The sequence below is a fragment of the Thunnus maccoyii genome, chromosome 13 (assembly GCF_910596095.1).
Source record: "Thunnus maccoyii chromosome 13, fThuMac1.1, whole genome shotgun sequence".
In the NCBI taxonomy this organism is placed as follows: Eukaryota; Metazoa; Chordata; class Actinopteri; order Scombriformes; family Scombridae; genus Thunnus; species Thunnus maccoyii.
Genome location: NC_056545.1, coordinates 32025741 through 32040751, shown reverse-complemented (window position 1 = coordinate 32040751; position 15011 = coordinate 32025741). Strand labels below are relative to the sequence as shown.

At 41.5% G+C, this 15011-nt stretch overlaps 1 protein-coding gene across 2 annotated transcripts in view; it reads left to right on the top strand.

Annotated features, from left to right (window-relative positions):
* The window catches only part of amot (angiomotin), a 111715-nt gene that overhangs the window by 82560 nt on the left and 14144 nt on the right, over window positions 1-15011 (top strand). For both annotated transcript variants that reach the window (XM_042430340.1, XM_042430341.1), the window contains 4 exons: window positions 926-1505; window positions 2633-2777; window positions 12795-12887; window positions 13135-13280. In XM_042430340.1, the coding sequence (XP_042286274.1) occupies window positions 926-1505; window positions 2633-2777; window positions 12795-12887; window positions 13135-13280 (964 nt within the window). The remainder of the gene's footprint in view (window positions 1-925; window positions 1506-2632; window positions 2778-12794; window positions 12888-13134; window positions 13281-15011) is intronic.

Sequence of the window (15011 nt, the reverse complement as noted above, 5' to 3'; positions counted from 1 at the left end):
TAAAGGTGCAAGCAGCAATGAGCAGATTTCAGACTTCAAAAAATCAAGCAAAGCCACTTCAACTAGTTTAATTCTGTTTAAAGAAGGAATGAGACCAATCACGCACTTGTTTCATCATCAGAAAGCATGCAGCATTTCAATAACTGCGCACTCAAAGTTCTGCCATTCCTCCCCACTTCATTCAATTTAAATGAGACTTGGTTTGTATGTTTAGGATATGGGATGTCTCCTGTGAGTTTAATCAGGATTACTCAACGGCATCTTGAGTTATGAGCAAATATGTAGACCCCTACGGGGTTTGAACCCTAATAATAATAATAAACTAGCACAATCTTAGAAGGGTTTTACCCCTTCGAGGTTTGAACCATAATAATAAACCGGCACCAACTCAGAAGGGTTCTACTCCTCGGGGGTTGGAACTGTAATTATAATTTATTTTTTATTATAATTTTTATTTTTGTTTGTAGTATTTAGGTATTAAAAAGGCTATGATAAGTCTGTCTCCCTCCCTGTCCTCCAAGTTGTCCATGGTTCTGAGGTTTTGATGTATGTATGGCCTCCAAAATACTGATGCTTTATTTTTTGGTTATTGTTTGTATAATGGCTGTGCTTTTAATTCTTCTTCTCACAACCCCCGCCATCAACAGACTATGAACAGCCTACGTGGAGCACTTACTGTATGTAATATATATGTAAGTGATGGGCAAAGACATACTTAACGCAGTTGCTGCAAATTGAATTATTAGAAAACAAAGAAAAAGCATCCAGGGTCCACCTCAGCCAGCTGTTCTCTCTGAGTAAAATTTGAGTCAGATGAATGTCAGCCAGCCTCTTACTGTTCTGTACATCAACACACAACACTAGCTGAGTTTCAGAACTGTGTAATCACACAGTTAAACTAACCTGGGAGTTCATCTCTCCTCAGGTCCAGTAAGGAGGGCTCAGTCCACTCCCAGAGGCCCCTTCACCAGCATAGTCCCACCTCTTCCGTCACCTCTGTGGGCTCCTTGTCCCGTGCCCAGTCCTCCACCCTCAGCAGCATACTCAGCACCTCGCACTCCTCCCATCCCTCCTTCCCTCACCAGCACCCCCACAGCCAGGGAGAGCCCTTCCCCAGCATGGGGCCCCGCAGTCCACAGGGTCCTGGCTCCCATCATCTAGGAGAGCCCTTCACTCTGGGGACCATTCACCAGACACCACAGAGGGGTCACAGTTTCCCTCATGACCCCTATGGCTCCACCCCAAGGATGCACCATCAGCAGCAGCACCACCATCAGTATCAACAACAACAGCAGCAGCAGTTCCAAGGACCTGCACCCCCCCAGCCCCAGCCTCCCATCCTGGCTGGACATTTCCCCCACCCGCATTCCTTCTCCCACCTGCAGGGGGAGCCATTCACTATGATGGCACGTGCCCACCAGATGGTGGATGTGCTGACAGAGGAAAACAGGATGCTGAGGCAGGAGATGGAGGTTTTTCGCGAGAAAGTCACCAAGTTGCACAAGGTAACAACTTCTGCAGAAGAGCTTTAAGGCAGTATTTCACAATAACCAAGCTTATAATGTTGTTATTAAAATGCCTATCACATGCGTAGGTCTTGTAACCTGGTCTGTCTTGTCAAGTTCATGGAGAAGTGGAAATATCAGATTACAAAATGGGCTAAGGAAAGGTTAAGAAAACATCTGGTATTGGAAATAGAACAATTGGTTTGTTTTCTACATGACTTATGGACAGGGCCACAGAACCACTTGTTGACACAAGTAGGGGTGAGAAAAATATTTTGTTGCATGATGGTTTTCTATTGAAACATGCTGCATCATTCATCATTTGAGGGGTTTTGTAGGTTGAAACCATTTGGACTGAAATGTAAATAATACACAACAATAACTAGTCATTGTCATCATACGTGATGCAAATGGAAAATTCTTCATGCAGATGGTGATGAGATACTTAGCAGTGCAGAGCAGTTTGCAAGAAAGAGCTGGGATAACAGTTGTACTCAGTTGACTTGAGTTCAAGGACAGGTTCACAATTTTTTAAGGCTTTATTAAAACAATAGTCAGGTGCCGAAATTAACATTGAAATAGTTTTTTTCTGTGGATTTTAGCCCCCATCACTTACACTGAAAGGACATTTGAAGGGGATCTTTTAATAGCCAGTATGAACAGGAGGAATGATATAAGCAAGGACAACTTCTTTCAGTATTAATTTGGGCACCTGACTGTTGTTTTAAGACACACCTTTAACTTGGTTAAAATAACCCAGTCAATCATTTTTTTCTCTCTGCATGAATTAATTTCTAAGTTTGTTAAGCACAAAACACACGAACTTGGCAGGATGAATGGGACATTTGGTGAAGCTCAGGCAATATTCAGGGAAGTTACCAAGGTGCATCTATTGACAAATGGCACACCCGTTAAAATACAGTGTTGTTTTTCATGTAGGTCTCTATGATAACAGTTTTGTACATTTGAAATGGATATGAATATTGATATGCTGCAGAGAAATAGATTTGATATTTAATAATTATAATATAATTATAATTCAACATTTTGATGAAAGTTAAATGCATCTTCTTCACTCTCCTCATCTTTAGTCTGTTTCCCTTCATTCCTCCTGTGTCTGTGTGCAGTTGGAAACAGAGATCCAGCTAGTGTCAGAGGCCTATGAAAACCTTGCCAAGTCCTCCTCCAAGAGGGAGGCCCTGGAGAAAACCATGAGGAACAAGCTGGAGCTTGAGGTGCGCCGGCTGCATGACTTCAACAGGGACCTCAGAGGTTAGAGAGCTTTGAGCAATACTGTAACTGTCGTAGTCACACTCCCAATGCAACTGATTACAAATTTAACTTACAACTACACTGGTGGGACCAACTTCCTGTATGTTCTGTCTTTTACAATAAGTGAAAAAATGTCCAAAAGTGTATGGAGGAAGAGGGGTGACAGATTAAATCTGCCCATATATAAAAAACATTTTGCACTGTATTCACCTCCACCAGCGCTGCCGTAACCACTCTGTATGATGGTAAAATTATAAAAAACAAATAAACCATTGTTTCTTTGATCTTAGGTGAACATAAAAGTGAATGTTTTGACATTCTATTTTAAAAAAGAGTCATGAACCCATCATTAGTCAGGTCTAACAATTTAAACAGTACATGTAACTGCCAATCCACAGCAACAATTAAACAGTTCATGAGTGATATTGGTCTTGGCGATGGTTGGTGATTAAAACACCGACCGCTACAGAATTTTCATTCTTTTCACAGGTTCATCACTCCTACTCTCGCATTGACTTCTTTCAAACCATCATAGTGCCACCTACTGGCAACATGAAGTTACTGGTTTGAAAAAAGAGATTATTTCTGGGAGATTATTTCCCAAAACTCAGACATGCTAATACCTCATTACCATCAGCGATCATGTTCCTGTCTCCCTCACCTGGTATATCAACCATTCTCGCAAACCATCTAACAGATGGCAATTCAATAAATGAGTACTTGATGACCCCAACTTTGATAATTATATTAAAATTGAGTGGTCTTACTTCCTTGAAACAAACGATTCACCGGAAATACCACCATCAAGTAGTGATACACGAGAAAATGAAAGACAACAAACAGGAAAGTCATCACTGACAATCTCTCTCTTGTTTTGGGCTGCCACATACCACTATCTGCTCCACTCTGCTTACTGGGAGACATATCCAACATTAACCTGAACAACACATCCCATAGAATACCCTCCATAGCCCTAATCATCGCAAAGAAAACTATCCTCATGAACCGGAAATTAAGGAACACAATCAATATTACACTCTGGAAAAATCTACTAATCGAATACTTATCAATGGAAAAATTATCTGCCTCCATTAAAAAGCAAACCGCTGATTTTGACATAATCTGGAATCCTTTCATCAATGCACTAAATTCTTATTTCCTGCACCGATTTCACTCATCACCTCTTTTTGCCTGTCCACCATCCACAGTAAACATATACACCGTCACTCACACACACATATCCGTCACAACACACACACACCATGTTCCCTACAAGTTTGTAATTGGACATTCACCTCCACACACAGGCATCTCACCCCCACCCCCCAGCTCCCTTTTATCTACCCCTTCCTCCCATTTGTTTTTTTCTTTTTGATTTGTTTTTGTTTTTCTCTTAACTCTTCTTATTCTTTTTCGCTCTAAACTGCTCCCTCTAAACTCACGCTCTTTCCTTCCCACGAACCATCATCATTATTATGCATACATATTACTTAGTCCAATTTTTTATCTACGCTATCTAACTTTCAATACTCTCATTTCCTTTTTTTTCCTTCTTTCCTATCTCTCTTCCTTTGCTTTCTTCTTGTAGTTTTAGTATTTTCTTGCAGAGCCATGGAATTAAACGTAACTACACATACTTACCCACCATATACTGAATATGCTTTTTGCTTTATTAGGGCCCTCTTAGAACTGAAGAAATTATTATTTTTAGAGCATGACCACCGAATGGTGCAAAGGCCCTCTTGTAATTGGGGCCAAGGCACCTGGCGGTGCAAAATGGCTTGATAGCGCCCCCTAGAAGAATTCAAATTAAAAGCCCCCACCTTTAAATTTGATGAAGATGAACGAAATTTGGTAGACACATAGAACATGTCCAGTTGCACAAAAAAGCCTCTTGAAGGTATATCCTAATTCCAACAGGAAGTCAGCCATTTTAAATTAAATTTGCACTTTTTGCACATTTTTTGCCATTTCCAGGTGGTGTATTTTAACAAATTCAGCCTAGAGATTTAACCTGACTGACTTCAAATTTGGTCATCAAAAGACCTTTGTGATGGAAAGTTCTCAAAATCTTGAGTTTTCACTGAGTGCCCTAGCCTGGACAATGCGGCAAACTTTGATGAACGCATCCACTTGAAATTTGGTCAGAAAAGCCTATATTCTGAATTATTGAATTGTGAATTTTTGTGAATGCAGTTGCCTTGGCGATGTGGCAAATTTCGATGTCTTGCCATTGCAAAACAAACTGTTGTAACTTGACTCCACATGGTCAAATCTTGCCTAAATTTCACGTTGGATAGGAGTCCCGGTCTGAAGACATGTACAGGACAATACTGAATCATAGTCATAGCACCAACTACTAGCAACAAGAAGTTTTAGACCCCATACTTTTACTAACTACTCCTAGCAGGTTAACCAGATCCACCTAAAATTTGGTCATTTAAATTGTAAGACATTGATGATGCTAAATGGTGAAGCTTTTGAGTTTTCATGAACAACTATTGCCATGGTGATGCATTGTTCGCCATGAAACAGGAAGCTGTTTTTGAGGGGCAAGGATGCTTGTAAACTCACCAAACTTGGCTAACCTGTCAGAATGGGGGCATTTAGTTGTCCTAAACGGCTCTTGGGCTTGGGTGAGTCAAAATCGCTTGAGGGTGCTCCCTAGAAAATGTCAAAGGCAAAGCCCCCACCTCTATATTTGACATAGAGAGACGGAATTTGGTAGGCACATATATCATGTCCAGATGCACAAAAAAGCCTCTTAGAGCCATACCCAACGGGAAGTCGGTCATTTTTAATTTACTTTTCAATTTTTGTGCACTTTTTGCCATTTCCAGGCTTTGTATTTTAACAAACCTATCCTAGAGATTTAACCCAACCAACTAAATCATCTTATCAAGACTTTTGCAACTTTTTGCTTACGAAATCCTAAATTTTCATTTAATGCCTTTGCTGTGGCAACATAGCAAACTTTGATGTTTCGCCATGACGCAGGAAGTTGTTGTAACTTGAATGTACATTGTCATACCTGCACCAGGTGTGGGGGTTGTGGTGTGTCTTCCTCAAGCTTGGGTCCTCTACCAGAGGCCTGGGAGTTTGAGGGTTCTGCGCAGTATCTTATCTGTTCCTAGGACTGCGCTCCTCTGGACAGAGACCTCAGATGTTGTACCTGGAATCTGCTGGAGCCATTCTCCCAGTTTGTGGGTCACAGCCCCCAGTGCTCTGATTACCACTAGCACCACTGTTGCCTCTACTCCCCACACCTTTTCTAGCTCCTCTTTCAGCCCATGGTATTTTTTGAGCTTCTCGTGTTCCTTCTTCCTGATGTTGCTGTCGCTTGATTGATTGATTGCTACATCTATCACCACTGCCTTCTTCTGTTGTTTGTTGATCAACACGATGTCCGGTTGGTTAGCCATCACTAGTCTCGATCTTGAAGTCCCACAAGATCTTAGCTTGGTCATTCTTAACCACCTTAGGAGGTGTCTTCCATTTTGACCTTGGGACTTCCAGCCCATACTCAGTGGAGATGTTCCTGTACACTATGCCAGCCACTTTGTTATGGCATTCCATGTATGCTGTTCCTGCCTAGATCTTACACCTTGCTATTATGTGCTGAACTGTCTCAGGGACATCTTTGCAAAGCCTGCAACTGGGGTCCTGTCTGGTGTGGTAGATCCCCGCCTCTATTGATCTTGTACTGAGTGCCTGTTCTTGTGCTGTCATGATTAGTGCTTCTGTGCTGTCCTTCAGTCCAGCTTTTTCCAGCCACTGGTAGGATTTCTTGATATCAGCCACTTCTTCTATCTGTCGGTGGTACATTTGGTGTAGGGGCTTGTCCCTCCATGATGGTACCTCCTCCTCCTCTGCATCATTGGATTTCTGCTGCCTGAGGTATTCACTTAGCAGTTCATCTTTGGGGGCCATCTTCCTGATGTATTCCTGGATCTTGGTTGTTTCGTCCTGGACAGTGGCTCTGACGCTCACCAGTCCTCGGCCTCCCTCGTTCCGCTAAGTGTACAGTCTCAGGGTGCTGGACTTGGGATGAAACCCTCCATGCATTGTGAGGAGCTTCCTTGTCTTGATATCAGCCTCTATCTCCTCCTTTGGCCAGCTTATTATCCCAGCGGGGTATCTAATGACTGGCAAGGCATACGTGTTGATGGCTCGTATCTTGTTCTTCCCATTCAGCCTCCTTTTTTTTTCCTTTTTTGCGGCCTCCTCATGGTTCCCATTTGCCTGTGGGATCCCAGGTATTTGTAGCTGTCCTGAACATCTGCAATACTGCCTTCTGGTAGTTCAACTCCCTCGGTTCTGATCATCTTCCCTCTCTTTGATACCATCCGACCACACTTATCTAGTTCGAATGACATTCCGATGTCGTTGCTGTAGATCCTGGTGATGTGGATCAGTGAGTCGATGTCTTGCTCATTCCTGGCGTACAGCTTGATGTCATCCATGTAGCGGAGGTGACTGATGATTGTTCCACTTCGGAACCAGTACCTGTAGCCACTCTTTGAGATGATCTGGCTGAGGGGGTTCAGGCCTATGCAGAACAGCAGCAGGGATAGTGCATCACCTTGGTATATGCTGCACTTGATGGCAACTTGTGCAGTTGGCTTTGAGTTGGCCTCCAGGGTTGTTTTCCACAGCCTCATTGAGTTCTTGATTTAGTGTCCTGTTGATGTTGTACATTTCCAAGCATTCCAGTATCCGTGTGTGGCATTGAGTCATAGGCTTTATTGTAGTCAATCCAGGCGGTGCACAGGTTGGTCTGCCTGGTCTTGCAGTCTTAGGTGACTGCTTTATCAACTAGTAGCTGGTGCTTAGCACCCCTGGTATTACTACCAATTCCTTTCACGGCCCTGCTCATGTATTGGGCCATGTGCCTATTCATCTTAGCCGCTATGATGCCTGACAGGAGCTTCCATGTTGTACAGAGGCAGGTTATTGGCTGGTAGTAGGGTGGGATCGTGCCCTTCTGGGGGTTCTTCATGATCAGGACTGTCCGACCTTGAGTTAACCACTCTAGGTGCGTCCCATCCATCAGCAGTTGGTACGTTTGTGCTGCCAGGTGTTTATGGAGTGCAGTTTCTTTAGCCAGTAGGTGTGGATCATGTCCAGGCCTCTTCATACCTGACACTCGTTCTTGGATGTCTGCCATTGTAATGGTTACTGGATCTTGTTCTGGGAGATTGCTGTGGTCTGCTCTTAGATTCTCATGTTATTACCTTGCCACTGAGAGTACACTTTGGATGGTTCAGTGGAGAACATCCTATTTATTCTCCTGGCTTCTGCTTCTCCTGTGTATCTCTTCAGGTGGGTAGCCAGAGCTGTGAGCCTTTGCTTGGCCGTCTCCAGTGCCTCAGGTATACCCAGCTTGTTGTACTTCCTAGGTATCCCTTTCGTCCCCACACCTTTCTGTAGCTCTGAGAGTTGACTAACTTCTCTCTGTGTTGCCTTGATCTTGGCCTCCAGCTTCCTTCTCCATGGAGAGTAATGCTCTTTGTGGCTGATGGTGTTCATCTTGTAGTCAAGCATCTCTAGCATTACTGTTGCTGTGGTGTATATCAGCTGATTGGTCTTAGTTATGGTCCTAGTAGTGATAGTACGTAGTGCTGTATTCACATCCTCTAGCAGAGTTTCAGAGGGTACTTTGTCACTTAGCCTTGGTAATTGGCTATGGGGGTGCCAGGTGTACAGCTTAGTACATATACATATATGTGTATATATATATATATATATATATATATATATATTTATGTGTGTGTGTGTGTGTGTGTGTGTGTATGTATGTATGTATGTATGTATGTATGTATGTATATATATATTTTGCAAAATGGCTTGATAGCCCCCCCCCCCAGAAAATTTCAAATTAAAAGTCCCCACCTTTAAATTTCACGTAGATTGATTAAATTTGGTAGGTGCATGTAGCATGTCCAGACGTGCAAAAAAGCCTCTTTGAGTCATACCCTGAGTCCAACAGGAAGTCAGCCATTTTGAATTTAATTTGCAGATTTTTACCATTTCTCGGCGTTGTATTTTAACAAACTCCTCCTAGAGATCTAACCCAAAGGACTTCAGATTTGGTCAGTATCATCTAAAGACCTTTGCAATGAAATGTTATCAAAATCTTGAGTTTTCACTGAACACAATTGCTGTGGCGACGTGGCAAACTTTGACGTTTCACCATGAAACAGGAAGTTGTTATAACTTTAACGTACATCATCCAATCTGTCCCAAATTTCTCATGCTTGATTAAGGTCCCGACTTGAACACAACTATCTGTCAACATTGACTCATTGTCATAGTGCCACCTACTGGCAACAAGAAGTTACAGGTGCTGTACTTTTATGACCTGTGCCTAGCAGGTTGAACAGATCTACTTCAAATTTGGTCAGAAAAGCCTTAAAACCTTAATGATTATATATTGTGAATATTGTGAGTTTTCATTGAACACTGTCGCTGTGGCAACACTGCAAATTTCAATGTTTCACCATTGCAAAACAAGTTGTTGTAACTTGGGTCCACATGGTCAGATCTTTCCTAAATTTCACATGTTTGATAAGAGTCCAAGTATGAAGACATGTACAGGACAAACAAGTAGCCCCCCGTCTGAAAAGTGAAGCTAATGCGGAAGTGCCTTAAACATGCATTCTTTATAATGGCCAGCAGGGGGCATTTCCACTGGCTGCAAAAATAAGTCCAATTGTATGGAAGTCTTTGAGAAAATGACCCCGCTTCTCACCTGATTTATTAAATCGGTAAACACTTTCCTGATGAGTTTATGGTCTCAATCGCTAGTATGACATTCATTTTATAAATTATGGCACCTTTAGAGTGAAATAGATGATAAAGCAGCATATGCTTTAGGGCATGGCTATGCTCTGATAACACAGAGCCTATACATATACTGGCTAATATTTATTCACAGTAATAGCGCCACCTACTGGCAACAGGACGTTATAGACCACATACTTTTACTAACTACTCCTAGCAGGTTAACCAGGTCCACCTAACATTTGGTCAGCTAAGTTGTAGGACGATGATGCTAAATATTGAAGCTTTCGATTTTTCATCAAAAGCTGTTGCCATGGCAACGTATTGTTTGCCATGAAACAGGAAGCTGTTTTTGCAGGCATTTAAATGTCCAATATGGGTCTTGGGCTTGAGTGTGGCAAAAAAAAAAATATTCTAGGTGGCAAAATGGTGCCACCTAGAATATTTCAAAGTTGAAGCCCCCACCTTTAAATTTGACATACATGAACAAAATTAGATAGGCACATGCATCATGTCCAGGCACACAAAAAAGCCTCCGTAGCCATACCCTGAGTCCAACAGGAAGTCGGTCATTTTGAATTTAATGTTCCAATTTTTGTGCAGTTTTTGCCATTTGCAGGCGTCATACTTTAACCAACTCCTCCTACAGATTTGACCTGACTAACTTCAAATTTGGTCAGTCATCTAAAGCCCTTTGTGATGAAAAATGATCAAAATCTTGACTTTTCACAGAACGTCCTTGACATGATGTGCCCATAAATTTGCATGTTTTGCCATGAAAAAGGAAGTTGTTGTAACTCCACTAGACTTTGTCGAATCTGTCCCAAATTTCACATGCTTAATTGGAGACCAGACCAGAATACATCTACATGTCAATATTGAGTCATAGTCATAGCGCCACCCACTGACAATAGGAAGTCAGCTTTATGTAACAAACATCATGTGATTTACATGAAATTTACATGCTGGGGTCTACATATGATATACAGCAACATAACGCATAATTGTGGGTGCTCTCTAGCACCACATAGTGGACATAGGAAGTGGTATTTATCTCCTTTGTGCAACATCCAATATTTGTGACAATGCATATGCATGTCAGGCAGTGTTGGGTGTAACGCGTTACTGTAATCACATTCGTCTGTAACGCAGTAATGTAACGCGTCACTGTTCCTACATTCAGTAATCACATTAGAGTTACTAATCAAAAAATTCGTCGTTACTTGCGTTACACAGGTTCCTCAATTATCTGCATAAAAAAATAATCAAAGGTGCCTTTCGTGCACGCTTGCGGAACAATCGCCTGACCTCTCATGACGTGACTTTGGCTAGAGTTCCGACACACACATACACAAATGTGTGGGAGTAAAGACAAAAATGGCAGAGCGGTCTACAGCTTTTGAGGGGTTTATCAACTCTCCAAGCACCTGCAAAGGCAACATGTTAACACAAAGCTAGTAGCCAAAGACTCCCGGACCTAGAGTGATGCTCAAGCTGAGTGTTTGCCGACCCCAACCAAGCAGCCAAAGCTTGATTTTCAACAGGTAACGTTAACAAAAGCAGAGATGAATAGGCTTGTAGCATCGTATGTACAAGAGGAAATCTCTGTCTTCCAGAAACATACTCAGCATAATACAATAACAGGGAACAGGCAACCACCATCATCAGACAGTAAAACTTTTTCTTTTGTATGTCCTCCTTAGTAAGATAGGGATTTGTGCTGATATGTGGGCATATGTAAGGTTTAACGTTATATTGGTAACTGGAAATTACACGACAATGCGTCTCAGGCGTTGTTGCGGAGTAATGCAAAAGTAATGTAACAACTAGTGTAATTAATTACCTTTCACAGGGAGTAATTAAGTAAAGTAATGTATTACTTTAAAAAAAAAAAACGAGTAATGTGTAATACATTACATTTTTTGAGTAACGACCCCAACACTGATGTCACACAACTTCAACTTTATGTATTGCTGCTTTGATGACCCGCTTGTGTAGCACAGCCTATTGGCAACAGAAAGCAAGCCTTATGTTACAAACTATGTTGATTTACATAAAATTTAAATTGTGTTTTCTACATTTGATATGCAGCAACATAATATACATTTAGTGCATGTTTTCTAGCACCACATAGTGGACACAGGAAGTGATAGTTATCTCCTGCATCATGTTGCTCAGCAATAACAGCACTTCGGCAATGTATAACAGCAATAATAGCATGACTCAACATGCATGAACGTGTGTGTACCCAATCATCGCTGCTTGAAGCTTTAATTTAGTTTTGGTTTTTTGTGATTTGCTGAGAGACGTGCTTTTAATGTGGAAGAAAACAGAGACAGAGAATGTGTGAGACACACAGAAAGAGAGAGAGTGGGAGTCAGAGAATGGAAAATTGAATAAATGTGTGTGTGTGTGTGTGTGTGTGTTTATTTTTGAGTCAGAATTAAGAGCACATTAAATTAAGAGACTATGAGACAGTTCTGTTATCAGGCAACAGTAACAAGGGATCCTTTTTGTAGTATTTCTCAGTAACCTGGTACATTCAATTTTTGCTGCATTTATTTTCCTTACTCAAACAGTCAATCCATCCTTTTTCTGACATTTAAGAGCTTAAGCTCAGTAGTTGCTGAAAATGAATCCCACGGTTGGAGTACACCAGGACTGTACCTTTAAAATAAATGCCCTCACAAACCGTGGAGATTTGTTTGTGTACAATTGCTTTACAGTTACAAATACTTGTTTTTGTGTAAAACTACTGAACCAGATAACAGCTTTCAACAAAGTGTGTGCTGATCTTTAATACACTCTTCATGTGAGTCAGTTTTTTATGTTTGATTGGTAGTAAAGTAGCATAATCAGGGCAAGTAATGTAGAAAAGTTGTTAGACTCTCCTCAACACTTATCTAGTTGTCAGATGCACTTCTGATTTGTATGAAAGTAATTACCGTATTCATGTATTCCCAGTATACCCAGTATTCACAGAATGTTTAGTCCCAGGTGTTGTCGCTACCTGATGTAGCCTATAAAATGTCACAGAAGTGCTAGCCAATAGCAGACTGAGTTTGCAACAGCAATCTATTAACCATTACAGTCAAACTCAGTGAAATGCTATAGAGCTCACTTCCCCTTTAATGCTTGTGAATCTCAGCAAAATAAACACAAACACCAAATCTTGATTTTTGCATGCGTTTGTCCTAATTCTTAGTGTTTGTGTTGTGTATTGTTGTTTTAAAGAGCGCATGGAGACGGCCAATAAGCAGCTTGCTGCTAAAGACTGTGATGGCTCAGAGGACAACCGCAAGACCATCTCCCAGCTGCTCGCACAGAGTGAGCACCATACTCTCACACACACACACACACACACACACACACACACACACACACACACACACACACAGCCTTGGACATTCACAATGTCGGTGTCTGGATAACATTATGGTCCATGTGATGTGTCTGAAGAAACACAACACTTAAAAGTTCCACATCATGCTGTTCTAAAATCTATCTCTGTGGAGGTGACGGAAAGGGAATGTGTTTGTACATGTCATGTACTTGTGTGTGTGTGTGTGTTCAGACAAAGAGACACTGCGTGAGAAGGAGAAGCTGGAGATGGAGCTGAATGCACTTCGCTCCACCACAGAAGACCAGAGGAGACACATTGAGATCAGAGACCAAGCGCTCAACAACGCCCAGGCAAAAGTGGTGAAGCTGGAGGAGGAGGTAAGAGCATCTCTGCATGTAATCCTGGTTTTTGGATTTGGGTTTTTGGACTGTGTAAGGAACCGAGCTGGCAGACAAAGGAGACTCAGGTGGTTTCAAAAAAGAGGGTTTTTATTTTACCCAAAAAATGCAAAAAAAAAAGGTACAAATAACAAACTATGTAAATAAAGTTCAGGGCCCATAAAAGAGGTCAAATAAACAGAACTCAACTAAAGTGAACTTAACCCTACTAACAGACCTCCCAAAATGAACACAAAGGGGAACATATATACTGGCTGATCAGACCATAATATAAGAGGGGTAACTAACAAATGACAACCACTGCCAACTAAGCAATAAACAACAGAATCCCCCCCCCCCCCCCCCCCCAACACAGGTTAACTCAACAAATCAACTAAACCAAAAATACCCAACTAAACATTCAATAAAGAGAAACAAACAATATGACTAAACTTGTAATAAACAGTTCTCCCCTATGAGGTGGCAGGACTTGGTATGACCCAATTGGCCACTTCCTGTATTTAACCATTCCATGTCCTGGTGCACATCCTTTGCCCAGGCCTGGCCAGATGTCCTCCAGGAGCAGCACCCCAACACTGGTAACTCAAAAAAATGAAAATTAGAACTTAAACTAATGACTGTACAAAAGTTAACCAAATGTGCGTGCTACAAATAGAAACTAATGTACTGCCAAACTGTACAATAAAATGAGAATGGTGTATGAAACAAAATCCAGTGTGTTGTTATTTATTTGTATGCAATGTGAAATGTAATTAAATTAGCTAACTGAGGAAAAAATTAACTACAAATGTAAAAGAGACCAAAGTGTGAGTGCCAGCTGGGATACAAACTTCAAAACAGCTGTGTGGCTGCAAGTGCGGCCATCACAGACTGCTTGTTGTCATCTTTATCAGAAACTGGAGCCAGAAAAAATATAAAAATAAAGAATGTTTTCACATCCATCTGCTGAAGGGGGAAAGTTTCTCTGCTAAATCTGAGTTGAAGGCATGCATGATTTGTGACATCACAACTAGTTTGGAGCCAGTCATGATCCACTGTGCAATTTGCAAGTGTGATATGTGAACTTGAAGCCTCCGGTGCAGATAATTATTATTCAAAGCAGAATATTTTATATGCCTTAAAACATATCTGGAGGGAACTTTAAGAATACAGACGACAGATTGCTGTAATTAAACTTTTTAAATGTGATATTATGGTTGTCTCATTTCCAGTTGCCGAATGTGTTACTGATAGCATTTTTACTGCTCTCAATTCAGTTAATTTTGCTATATTCTTCTTTACTGTGAATAATTACCCTCTGTACATTTAAACTTACACTAGTTCTGCTCAATCACTCTTGGCTCTCTCCTTCTTTTAGCGACTTTTCTTGCTAATCCCACATTTGTTAGTTACTTTATCTCAGCGGTAAGCTTAGCAGTTAACTTATCTTAGCAGGGATCGATGGCTTTGCTCTCTCCCTCTTGCTCTCCTGCTGCCTCGGTTTGTCATATGTTTAGCTATTCCTCTGCCTACTTTAGTGATAATGGTACATGTAATAAATGTAGTTAATTTGTAGTGTTGGAAGTGAGGCTCAGTGAATTGGAAGTGTGGCTCCGCACCATGGAAAACCAATTGTTAGCAATTGTAGTTAGGCAGCCCCCAGAAGCTGGTGCAGGCTGACCTAGCCTAGCTCCTACTCCCCCGGTACTTCCCAAGCCAGGGTGGCTGGGT